The 13,601-nt window shown below is 41.3% G+C and overlaps 1 protein-coding gene across 4 annotated transcripts in view; it reads right to left on the reverse strand.

Moving 5' to 3' along the window:
• PRKCA (protein kinase C alpha) overlaps nt 1-13,601 on the reverse strand; it is a 255,284-nt gene that overhangs the window by 93,490 nt on the left and 148,193 nt on the right. For 3 of the 4 annotated variants that reach the window (XM_066613250.1, XM_066613249.1, XM_066613251.1), the window contains one exon: nt 116-227. In XM_066613250.1, the coding sequence (XP_066469347.1) occupies nt 116-227 (112 nt within the window). Of the gene's footprint in view, nt 1-111; nt 228-13,601 lie in introns of those variants that run through there. The other variant, XM_066613252.1, reaches the window with a different exon arrangement.

Here is a 13,601-nt window from a genome sequence, read left to right on the forward strand (position 1 = left end):
CTTCAATCAGCATAACTGAAATGATATTTTACTGCCTCAAAAGAATATTATTGCTTAATGGCTTCATTAATTTTTAAAAAGTCTAATAACAAATATAAGCAAAAAACTTACTTACTGTCACATTTCATCCCTTGGTGTAGGAGTCCATAAAGCAAAGACCCACAATGGTCACAAAATGTTGGGCTTCCATACGTGTGAATTTTGAACTTGTGCTTGCTCCTGGGATCCTAAAGAACCAAGAAGACAGAAACAGAATGTCAACTCATATTTAATTGTAAGAAATACTTTATATAGTAAACTTGTTTCCGAAGCACCAAATCCTTTTGAATCCCATTATACAGAATACATTCTTACTGAAAATAGATTGTAACCTCATCCTAGTAGGCTTAACACAGATTCAGAGATGGTCCTGCGCTTTTCCCTGCCTGGAGCCATTTCTGCCTTTGCGTCCCACCCCACCCCTGGCCCCGAAGTAATTGTAGTGACATCATCGTCACTGCAATTACTACCGCAGGGCTGCCTCCTCCTTTGCCCCTTTGAAGCAACAAGGCGCCCCACCCCACCCCTGGCCCCAAAGTAATTGTAGTGACATCATCGTCACTGCAATTACTACCGCAGGGCTGCCTCCTCCCTTGCCCCTTTGAGGCCCCTGACTGCAACAGCGCATTTTGCGCCGCTTCTAAGCCTTGTTCCAGTTGCATCTGGAGCTATTCTGAGGCTGTGGAGATTCCATGCAGTCTCCACAGGTCTCAGAAATACCCCTGAAAATCTCGGAGGCTACATCTTCGGAGGGGACTGGGCTGTGCTCCACATGTCGACAGAGGCTCTTCTGAGGCCTAAGGAGGCTGCATGCACTCTCCACAGGCCAGAGTGATTTTCAGAGGTCCTAGAAGGGTTTTCCAGAAGTGCCCTTCTAAGACCTCCAGAGGCCTTTCTGAGGCCCATGGAGGCTGTGCACAGAGCCTCCGGAGGCTTCAAGTTGGGCCAAATGTGGCTCCATGGGGGTCAGGAGGACATGTGTTGAGCCAAATCTGCAGATAAGTAGGCTCAGCCTGTAGTCCAAACTGCAAACAACCCAAGAAAAAACAGATTGAAGAGAGATCATTTTTTATTTGATGTGGGGTCCTTTTGTTAGATGGTAGAACTCCTCCTCAGAATCACTCAAGACAGTGATTCTCAAACTTTTAGCACCGTGACCCACTTTTTAGAATGAGAATCTGTCAGGACCCACCGGAAGTGATGTGACATTATCAAGCAGGAACATTTTTAGCAATCCTAGGTTACAGCCTACCCACAATTACCCAGGAGTAAGTTCCATTTATGATCACTGTTAAAAGCATATACATAGTAGCTTGTTCAAAGTACAGATCTGTAACATTTCTCCAGATGCAGTCACATATCATGGTAACACCAAGTCTAACATATTAAAAACAAAACATTGAACTGAAAGGGAACCTACCTGAAATTGGCTTGCGACCAACAATTTGACAAAACTGATCTAAGGAATATTGACGTATACTAACTGAAAGATTTTGTGTTGCTACAACTTGAGTTTTTCTTGTTGGTATTTAAATAGCCTGTTGGTTGCTTCTGTACACTTTATATTTCACTTTGTATTTCATTTTTCTTGTGTGTTCTATATCATGCCAGTATCTTATGCTTATTTTTTTCTGGCATACTTGGTTAAGATTACTAAGAATTCTGTAGCATTTCAGTATTAGTCTAGAAAGGTAGGCCATGTTAGTCAGTTGCAGCAAACACAACAAAGTGTCTTAAATACAATCTTAGATACTAACTTTATTATAGCCAAGAATATCCTTTAATGGATGCAAGATAAATAAGGTCTGATATTTTAAACCTAGTGAATGAGTTATTTAAGGTCTTGTTCAAATGTTCAGTTGATGAGAAACTGCACATGTTGTGGGGGTACAATGTGGCGTTCTAATTTTACTCTTAAACAGGAGAGGACCCCCTCCCCTCACTTCAAATAAACCACTATCCAAGTTGCTTGTTAAGTCTCACACACATGTACAGAAGCTCTCTAGAGAGGGTGTACAATATTTTGTTTATATCTTTTATGTCACAATGTGTAGGACTTTCAACAATTTTTTAAAAAAAAAGATCTGGAAAACAGTAACATTCAAAATGGTGAAGTGTCTAATACCTACACGACCCTCTAGGGGGAGGCAAAACAACATACAAGAAAGCCTAATCAAAACAATTATTCTTAATTTCTCTCTGCCTAGTTGACCTACACTGCAAGCCTACACAGTCTACTCAGAAGTAAGTCTCATTTATCTTGGTGGAATCTACTCCTAAGAATATAGGATTGTAGCCTCAGATAGTTTTTATGTTCATTTATACCCCCACCTTTTCACCAAAGAGACCCACAAGGTGGCTCACAACAATAAAACAATTCAATAAAAGGACATATCTAAGAAAACAAGCATTTTGCAACTTAAAGCAGTAGACATGTCAATGCCAAGACCTGTGTGAATTATATTACTGTACAAGTAACTACAGTACACTACTTTTTCTGATCCATAACTTTTATAGTGACTATAAGGTATATTGTTAAATTATCAGTTCATCACTGACTTTGAAAGACTCTCAAAGGAAAGGAGAACAGCACTGCAGAATGTTAAGAGGCCACTGATGCCCAACCAATAGTTTGTGGGTCAGTCTGCAGCAGCCACTTTAACCCAGAATTCTTTTAGACAATTGGGAGGATGTGGAAAAAACCTACTGCAAGAGAGTCTTCTAAACTATAAATATAGAATAACTTTACTAGCTTCACCTCATAGCAATCACCTCCTCTCTAGTTCCAGTACAATGTCCAGGAAGTAAAGAATAGTGCCCCCCCCAATGGACACAGTGTTTTATGGGTCTCCATTTGTTCACTGACAATATGTGACATGATTTTTTTTTTTTAAAGATTGTTCTGGGTGCTAACAGTTCCACATGATCATCTTAATGCATACCCAAATTAGCTTTCCCACTCTATAAGATGAACAATGGAGACAGCAGAAATCTTTTGTTCAATGCCTCTTTTCATTTATACTGAACACTGCAACTTTTTGGTCCCTGAACAGGAAATATTAGGGTTGCACCCATGTTCTCTCAATATCTTGAAAAAAGATCCTTTGGGTGTTTGCAGTATGGGTGCTATACAGTCAACTTGCAAATGAAAAGGCCTACAGAACGGAGACCAATATATCTATACAGGTTGTCTATGTCTGAAACCAGATTTCCTTTTTATTAAACACAGAGATAAGCATTTGACTGCATATTTACAGAAGCACTCCAAAAACATGAGCAGTGCAATCCATATGCAGAAGTCCCACTGAGATCAGTGGGGCTTACTCCCAAGTAAGTGTGTATAGGATTGCAGCCCAAATCTACCATTTTAGTTTGCACTAATTTCTAAAGCAGCAATTCTCAACCTGGGAGTTGCAAACCCCCCCCCCCTCGATACTTCATTCAGAAAACTCCCCTTAAGGGGAGTGGATAACTGGTGGGGCCCACTTTCACATTCTCCCCTCCACCCTGTCTACAGGGAAGTAGGAAAAGGATTTAAATGGGACTTCTTACTTTGGCCAGGTATTTGGCAGCAGTGGCAGGGAGAACCTGGAAGTGACAGGCATCGTCGCCTAGGAGTTCTCCAAAGGGTCCCACCCTGTCTTAAGGAGATAGGAGGTTGGGAACCACTGCTCAAGAGTCTTTTGGGAAACCATCTATAATTCTGTAGGCCCACCATGAAATTTGCTGTGATTCACTCTGCCCTAACTCCTTTTGCCCACATCCCAAAAGTATCAGAAACTATATTTGTCAAATACTTTTGGGACAGCACTAATTCCTGTAAAAAAGGGAGCAATCTCATACTTAAAGCTCATTACTTAAAATAAAGTGGGACTTCTGAGGAAAGGTGCAGAACTGCACTATACGTTTTTGTGTGGGGTATAACCCTGCATTGGTAGAGGAAATGACTGCTGTTGCTATTCAAAGAAGTCACTGTGTAGAACTAATTAGAAAGTAATTATTGAGCAATATAACTCAGTTTAAACTTCAAAGGAAAGCACTGGAAGCTAAGTTATTCTATTGCTTTTCTACTACTTTTTCTACTGCTAGGAAATTTTTGCAATCGTGTCATTACATCTGAAAATGTAGGAAAGAATGTCTGGAAAAAGGAAAGGAACAGAAACCCACTTCAACAGTAGTACCACAGCAGGAACACTCACTGCATTTTGGTGGCAAAGCCAAGCTAGCTCCTCAAAGGCAACAATAATTTACTCTCCAATTATTTCTTCAGACACAACTTATACAATTTAAAAAAAAACATAAAAACCACCATATTATTATTGGCAACCTTCAGTCTCGAAAGACTATGGTATCGCGCTCTGAAAGGTGGTTCTGGCACAGCGTCTAGTGTGGCTGAAAAGGCCAATCCGGGAGTGACAATCCCTTCCACAACGGGAGCAAGTGCAGTCTGTCCCTGGTCTGTCTCCCTGGCTATGGGCCTTCCTTCTTTGCCTCTTAGCCTCAGACTGTTGGCAAAGTGTCTCTTCAAACTGGGAAAGGCCATGCTGCACAGCCTGCCTCCAAGCGGGCCGCTCAGAGGCCAGGGTTTCCCACTTGTTGAGGTCCATCCCTAAGGCCTTCAGATCCCTCTTGCAGATGTCCTTGTATCGCAGCTGTGGTCTACCTGTAGGGCGCTTTCCTTGCACGAGTTCTCCATAGAGGAGATCCTTTGGGATCCGGCCATCATCCATTCTCACGACATGACCAAGCCAACGCAGGCGTCTCTGTTTCAGCAGTGAATACATGCTAGGGATTCCAGCACGTTCCAGGACTGGGTTGTTTGGAACTTTGTCCTGCCAGGTGATGCCGAGGATGCGTCGGAAGCAGCACATGTGGAAAGCGCTCAGTTTCCTCTCCTGTTGTGAGCGAAGAGTCCATGACTCGCTGCAGTACAGAAGTGTACTCAGGACGCAAGCTCTGTAGACCTGGATCTTGGTATGTTCCGTCAGCTTCTTGTTGGACCAGGCTCTCTTTGTGAGTCTGGAAAACGTGGTAGCTGCTTTACCGATGCGCTTGTTTAGCTCGGTATCGAGAGAAAGAGTGTCGGAGATCGTTGAGCCAAGGTACACAAAGTCATGGACAACCTCCAGTTCATGCTCAGAGATTGTAATGCAGGGAGGTGAGTCCACATCCTGAACCATGACCTGTGTTTTCTTCAGGCTGATTGTCAGTCCAAAATCTTGGCAGGCCTTGCTAAAACGATCCATGAGCTGCTGGAGATCTTTGGCAGAGTGGATAGTGACAGCTGCATCGTCGGCAAAGAGGAAGTCACGCAGACATTTCAGCTGGACTTTGGATTTTGCTCTCAGTCTGGAGAGGTTGAAGAGCTTTCCGTCTGATCTGGTCCGGAGATAGATGCCTTCTGTTGCAGTTCCAAAGGCCTGCTTCAGCAGGACAGCGAAGAAAATCCCAAACAAGGTTGGTGCAAGAACACAGCCCTGCTTCACTCCGCTTCGGATGTCAAAAGGGTCTGATGTGGAGCCATCGAAGACAACAGTGCCCTTCATGTCCTTGTGGAAAGATCTGATGATGCTGAGGAGCCTGGGTGGACATCCAATCTTGGGAATAATCTTGAAGAGGCCGTCTCTGCTGACCAGGTCGAAAGCCTTTGTGAGATCTATGAAGGCTATAAAGAGTGGCTGTCGTTGTTCCCTGCATTTCTCCTGCAGTTGTCTAAGGGAGAATACCATATCAGTGGTGGATCTGTTGGCTCGGAATCCACAGGTTTCCACCACCAAGCAAGAAAAAATAGTTTTTATACCAATGTCATTCATTTTAGTTTTTATACCAATGTCATTCATTTTTGTTAATAGAGGGATTAACATCAACGAATGATCTTAAGGTCAATGAATGACCATTTTTCAAGCAATTGAATCCTTCAGTATTGATATTTTTCTGGCCAAGAAAAAAAGTAGCATGTGAAACACCAGGATAGTCAATTAGTAAACAGAAACACAACTGCTCTACAGACATTTCTGGAGTTGTCCTAAAGGTCTGTGGATTTGCCAAAATGCCAGATGCCACTACTGAAAAAAGTAAAACTTCTGCATCTTGACATATGGCTCCTATACAGTCATTCAAAAGCAGAGGGTAATACAGCTTAGTCAATAATAGCAATATCCTGACTATTTATGCTTTTAAAAACAAGCAGTGCTGAACTGTTGCTGAAAAACTCCAAAATGGGAGATACAGGGACATATATAATTAATGGTATTGTAGGGAACATTTTGCTGCACTCAGTTTACACTTTAATGCACATATAAATTTTGAAACACAAAACTGAAGCCATTTAAAGGCCTTTTCTCAAGAGACTGTAGTAAAAAAGCAATAACTAACAAACTAGGAATGAGTTGCCACTCTTTACTAAGACATAGCGGTTGCATTGCTAAACATCATATAGGTTATAAGTTTGGGTACAACTGATACTCAAGGGATAGTGTTTCACTTCAATCCCACCAGCACCGAGCTCGAATTGTGCACAAGTAAAAGAGACAGAAAGGATTCCAAATCCTCCAGGTCGTGGCTAACAGTTTCAAAATGTACTTCATAGGCGGTTTTAACAAGTCGTCAACCAAACTGAGGAAGATGCTGTATTTTTGCGCTACTCGGATAAAACACAAGTGAGAATGCCGGCAAGGTGGCTTTTCAGTTAGTAGAATAAGGGTGCAATCCTAACTCCTTATGTCTGCTTTCCAGCACTGGCACAGCGGTGCCAATGGGACATGTGCTGCATCCTGCAGTTGGGTGTCACTCACTAAGGCCTCCTCAAAGTAAGGGAATGTTTGTTCCCTTACCTTGGAGCTGCACTGCCCTTATGTCAGTGCTGGAAAGCACTGACATAAGGGGTTAGGATTGCACCCTAAGACACCCTGAAAAGGATTTTTGCCTCATTTCAACATACCACACATGCCTGCTATTCTCCGTTTCTCTGAACAGTTTCATTTGTGGCAAACTACCATTCACAATCCAAGAAAAAAAGATCCAAAATAAATGTAAACTCCTCTCATTTGGTTATCTCTTTTGACAAAACACTGAGTTGCACAGAGCTTGAAAGCAACAGGTGTAACAAACACCTGCCAACTGAACTGGCCATGGATGGCGGTTTTTTCACCTACCCCAGACTGTAGAGCGGGGGAAAGTATATTCAGTAGGTTCCATGGACTGAAAATTGGTCACTGTGTTGAATAAAATAGAACAAGTTAAACCCAATTGCAATCTGATGTCTTTGCTGGCAGGCGTGAGCATAAATAGAAAACTAGATGCAGGGAGGTGGCAACAAGATGCAAGTATCTTGTGTGCTCCCCGAGGCATTTGGTAGGCCGCTGTGAGATACAGGAAGTTGGACTAGATAGGCCCTACGCCTGATCCAGCAGGGCTCTTCTTATGTTCTTAATACCACATTCTGATTAACATAACAGAAACTTTAGGCACCAAGACAGATTAGGCAACTAGGCAGATTAGGCGACAATCAGGTACAGCTCCCCTCAGCTCCGGGGGGGGGGGGGGGCATGCCTGTACTAGCTTTTAAGGATATGGATAATACAAAGAGGTTAGCATGTCTGCTTCACTGTTAACTATCCAGTATAGCCAAGTCTTGGCTATTTTAAAAAAGCTTTTATGTTTGCTTAGGATGGTCTCTAGCAGTATCATCATCATAATGAATGTTTGCCATTGCGAATGTTTGTTTATTATTTATTCTATTTTTCTAATAATTTGTTTTTAACTTCTTTTTGTAAACAGTGTTTTCCCTTATAGAGGTGGGCAGAGTAAAAATATATTAAATACTGAGGCTTTGATTTTTGGAGTAAGACTGAAAATACAGTACTGTTTATCAATTACTGTGATTTATTTGACAAAATAAATGTTTGTCTAAACTGGCCCAATTAATGTTATTCAGTGCTGCGTGTATTAAAACACCTTCTGAGAAGTAACCTATTCAATAGTTAAAACGTCTTAAAGAGAAAGAAAGTGTGCAGTGACTTCCCAGGATGTTTGAAGGAATCTAATACAAAATGAATGCTATAACCTTCTGCAAGACCTGATCTGATAGTCATGTCCAAACATGTATGTCTGGTGTCTGGGATAAGAGGAGGTTATCATAGAGGGAAAGTGAAGGTCTCCATGTTTGGCGTCCATGGTTACCACTCTAATCAGGTCCAGCCTTGTAAAGGGTAGTGTCTTGTGGGAAAACCATAAGCTACTTGAAGCTCTGTAGACTAAATGTAATAAAAAAAATTTAATGCCAATCTCTTGACACAAATCAAAACACAACTCATTAGTATTCCAAGCCTATCTATTTTCTAAAATGATTTATCAGCTTTATCCCCTTAATTTCTTCAGAAACACAAATCAGCAAAAAATATTTGCTGACACCTGACCTGTAAATGGTATCTGCAATACACTCATTTTCACCTTTATACCAAGATAATAATATTCAGAGGTACTATATAATATTATACCTTTAAAAAATGTTAGTACTCACCTAGCAGTTTGTAAAGTCTTTTAACTAAAGACAGAGACAAACACTTTTCAAGGTGCACATACTAGACCAGTGTTGGCGAACCTATGACACGTGTGCCAGAGAGGGCACTCTGAGCCGTCTCTGTGGGCACACACACTGAGCCAGGCAGCTTGGAGAGGGGCGCTGAAGCTGCTGTTGAGACACCCTGTGTGGGGAGAGCAGGCTACTTCCCTCCGCCTCCTGAGCTCACCCTCCTCTCCCTTCACTCCATTGCCCCCACCTGCCCCAAGTTTGTTTCCCTTTTCAATTTTGCCCACTCTGCAGGCTTAAGGTCCCTGTTTTTCCCTTCCCCAACTGTCCAGCAGGCTCAGCCAATCAGCATCCAGCAGGCTCCTGGCTTTTTCTGTTGGAATGGCTCAGGGCCCTTCACTGGCTGACCACCAGCCAATCCTGAGCCACCTTCCTCCTCAGCCATTGCAAGCCTTTGCAGCCTACCTTTCTATGAGCAGCTCCCCACTCAGTGCCAGGAGAGGCTTTTCCTCCACAGCACAGGCGCAGCTGGTGGTGAGCAGCACAGCCAGAGACAAATCCTGTGTGTCTACTCAGAAGTAAGTCCCATTACAGTGGATGAGGCTTACTCCCAGGAAAGGGTGGCTGGCCTTGCAGCCCACTTCTGTGGGTGGAGTTTTAAAAATATATATATATTTTATTGTTTGAGAAAATGAGCAGTGGCAAGGACTGGCAGCCACCCCCTCCCTGCCAATATTTCTTTACCCAGCATGCAATTAGTCTGTGGAACTCTTTGCCACAGGAAGCAGTGATGACAACTTGCCTAGATGCCTTTAAGAAGGGATTGGACAAATTTCTAGAGGAAAAGTTCATTATGGGTTACAAGTAATAGTAGGTAAAGGATGTTAATGTATGAGTTGTTTTTTCTAAACTAAAACCTCAGTGTTCAGGTTAAATTGCCATGTTGGCACTTTGCGATAAAAAAGTGGGTTTTGGGTTGCTGTTTGGGCACTCAGTCTCTAAAAGGTTTGCCATCACTGTACTAGACTATTAGGAAAGGAACATCTGTTTCATGTTGCACTTTGAAGTTCATATTTTACACTAATGAATGCTACAACTTATTTTTTTTAAAAAACTTATAAAAGCCACGAAGTCACCAAGTGTTCTGGGTTTGATCACTGCCTGCTCGTAATGGTTGTGTTGTTTATAGTAGTACTGAGTTAGCTGGCAAATATAGAAAGAACTATGTGCCGGCACCCACAGGGGTTTCTCATTTCTTAATTACAATATGGGCTGCTAAATTTGGAACACACTCAGTATTTCCTAGAGTAACTATATTTTTGTACTTTTTTCATGAACACACTTAATTAGAAGAAGCCACATACAAGAGATCTTCTGAGAAGCTGAGCAAATGAAGAGTAAGTAGGGAATGAATCTGTCTGAGAAAAAATTTCAGGCATTTAAAATGTAGTGGATATGGTAATCAGAAATTTCTACTTTGGCAACACAGTTTTACAATGCAAAAGAAAACACAATGATAATTTCTAAACACTCCTGAATGCGGAAAGTTTACCAGCTGTCAATTCAAACTTGGGAATTGTTATTTTGGGAAAAAAGGTTGTTATGAGATGGTCAAAATAAAAGGTTTATTTTGGTTGGAGAAATAATGCTCAGAAATGATACAGCAGTTTCTCAGAATGTTATTTATTACACATTGGAAATGTAGTGTTTGCAGTAATGAATAATAGTCCAAAATTCTTCTTTGAAGATGTAATCTCAAAAAGAATGGAAATATATATTGAATTGCTATCACAGCATATGCTCATAACTGTACTTGAAGCCTATTTCCATCTCCCCTAACACAGAAGGTCTTGTCTCATTTAAGAAGAAAACTGACAAGATCCAATGTGAATTTCCACTTTCTGCTATTAGTTCAAATCCTTGTTCTACCCTTTCCTCCTCCTCTTTCACCCCAAACATTTGCAAAGTGGCTCATCTTTCCATCAGTCCAAAATATGCTGTACAAATGATCTCATGTTCCTTCTTATTTAATCTGTTTTAATCCTTCAGGAATCATACTAAAGAAGGTCAAAGCTGTCCCATTTTAAAACAACAATCCCTAAATGTCTTCGGGTGCAATCCTAACTCGCTACGTCAGTGCATTCCAGTACTGACATAAGGGCAATGCAGCTCTGTGGTAAGGGAACAAACATTCCCTTACTTTGAGGAGGCCTCTGTGAGCGACACCCAACTGCAAAATGCAGCACACGTCCCATTGGCACCGCTATGCCAGTGCTGGAAAGCACTGACATAAGGGGTTAGGATTGCACCCTTCACTTCCTCAAGCTATTTTTCAATTTCCTTTCTCTTCCCTTCCAAAGTGACTTTGGACCTAATCCTATCCAACTTTCCAGTGTGGCTGAAGATGTAATGCAGACCTGAGGTAATTGATCAAGTGTTGCCTTGCCTTGAGGCGACCTCCATGCCTGCTCCCCCAAGGTGGGCCTTGGAGAGTTGGATAGGACTGGGCTCTTAGGCATGTAGGGCATATTATATGTACCATATACCAGTGGTTCTCACACATTTAGCACTGTGACCCACTTTTTGAAATGAGAATCTGTCAGGACCCACCAGAAGTGTTGTCATGAATGGAAGTAACATCATCAAGCAGAAAATTTTTTACAATCCCAGGCTGCAATCCTACCCACACTTACGCAGGAGTAAGTCCCATTTACTATCATTGGTAAAAGAACATACACGGTAGCTTGTTAAAAGTACAGGTCTGTAATATTTCCCCAAATGTAGTCACATACCATGGCAGCATCAAGTCTATTAAAAATAAAATATTGGAATGAATGGGGACCCACCTGAAATGGGCATTATGCATTATGGCAGTTATGCATTGTGGGCAATTGCATTATGTCAGAATGCCAGATGCATTCTGGGAGGGATGGCACCAGAATGAGGTCTCTTGATATCTGGTGTGCTCCCTGGGGCATTTGGTGGGCCGCTGTGAGATACAGGAAGCTGGACTAGATGGGCCTATGGCCTGATCCAGTGGGGCTGTTCTTATGTTCTTATGGCTCGCAACCCACCGAGTGGGTCCCAACCCACAGTTTGAGAAACACTGCCATATACTGTACTCTTTGTGAATTTGCTTCTTAACCTGTAACTGATTGCTACCTTCAAATTTCATTCACACCATTCTGTCATTCCCTTTTCTTGCTTTATTTACCAAGCTGTTTCTTATGCCTACAACACCAAAAGAACACTTGTCACACCTCCACTTTCTCTGTACCTTCTGATACTTGCTATTCCAATTTAACTGCTCTTTTATTTAATTCCTTTTAGTGCTTCCACTTCTGTTTCACACAAGCTACTACTTCAATATATGCATGGCTATGAGGCTATCAAAATAATAAAATAAGACAACACCACAAAAACTTCTTAAACCACTGTGACCAATTATTTGATATTAGAATAGTCATGTGGGGAAATTAATATTTCTTAAATTAATGTCAGAACATTATTCTTCTGAGTATAACTGGATTTGTGGGGTGGTGATGTCCAATTGCAGCTTCATCCCCTCACATCAAGTTAAATCTTACTCTGGAGGACCCCTTAAACTTCAAGAGCAGCTTCTGAAGATCTGCAAAGAGCTGTTGTGGGAAGGGTGGCTGACACATGTTGAAGATTAAGTGCCACTGCAACATCATAAAAGGTCTGCTGCTGCTGTACACTTTGGAGCCACCTGCGCAAACAGCTGGAGGCCCTGTGTGCACAATGCAAGTAAGTTGATGGTGGTGACATTTCAAGGGTAGGAGGATGAGCAAAGCAGGCGGAGGGCATTTTGAGGCTGGATTCTGGCACATATAGGGATGCTGTCCCCATTTTTCTCTCTCAACACACCCGTCTTTCCATAGACTTACACCAGCAAAACAGCTAACATGGGAATAGGGAGACTCATCGGCAACCAGGTGGTAAGTAATTTTACTTAACATTTTGAGGTCATCTGGTTGCTCCTCCCCCCCCACCATGGCATGCTGCATGAGCTCCTTTGGTGGAGCTGCATGCTATGGACTGATGGGATAGGATTGGGCTGTTAATTGCCTATCATTAACTCTAGCTGTCCATGCTTAACAGGAATTAATTACATAATTCTGTAATGAGCATCTTGGAAAAGTCCTTTCTCTACATAAAAAAAACCTTAAGCCCCTGCTTGTAAGACTATTATCTTCTAAATTCCTAATATACAGCTCAACCAATTACTTTGCTAAACCTTATGTAAGGCACCAAAAAAGGAACAATTACAATCCATAAGTGGAATTTTGCAGTATGTCCTCAACGGTAATAGACCATGGTATTTTAAAAATGCAGAGTGACCTTTACTAGAAATCAAAATACTCATTTGGCAAGCATACATGGGGTAGTGGTAAGGTCTTGAATAAACTAAACTTCCTGTAAGTGGAAAAATATGTAAGGAAACATACATTTTTCCAAACACACACATTTCTGTGACTAATGAGTTATGCCATCATAAAGCCAGAAGGCATCTCTAAGTTTGTGACATATTTGTGTCATGTGAAGAGAAATTCTAACCATATGTTTTGCTAATGAATTGATAGGAAAGGGAAGAAAGAAAGCTTTTACATATTCAGCACAACTTGAGTATACAGAAAATATTAAATGCAAAGTAAATATTTATTACATTCGCAGCCCAAGCTACATTGTCTGTGTTCTGAAGAGAAATCTTCCTCCTGGCTCTCTCTTCAATCATTAATAAATAAATAAATAAAATCAAAATAAATAAAATAATATAAAAAATAATATAAAATAATAATGAAAAAATAAAAAAATCATTAAAAAATAAAAAGCACATTTCTCCACACCCCAATATTGAGACTATACATATTTAGACAACATATTAATACTTAGACCAGTGTTTCTCAAACTGTGGATCAGGACCCATTAGGTGGGTCATGAGTCAATTTCAGGTGGTTGAATAACACCTAGCGCAGACACAATTGAAAATACAGGAAGATGTGATGCTGGA

This window comes from Tiliqua scincoides, chromosome 2 (genome assembly GCF_035046505.1).
Source record: "Tiliqua scincoides isolate rTilSci1 chromosome 2, rTilSci1.hap2, whole genome shotgun sequence".
Classification (NCBI taxonomy): domain Eukaryota; kingdom Metazoa; phylum Chordata; class Lepidosauria; order Squamata; family Scincidae; genus Tiliqua; species Tiliqua scincoides.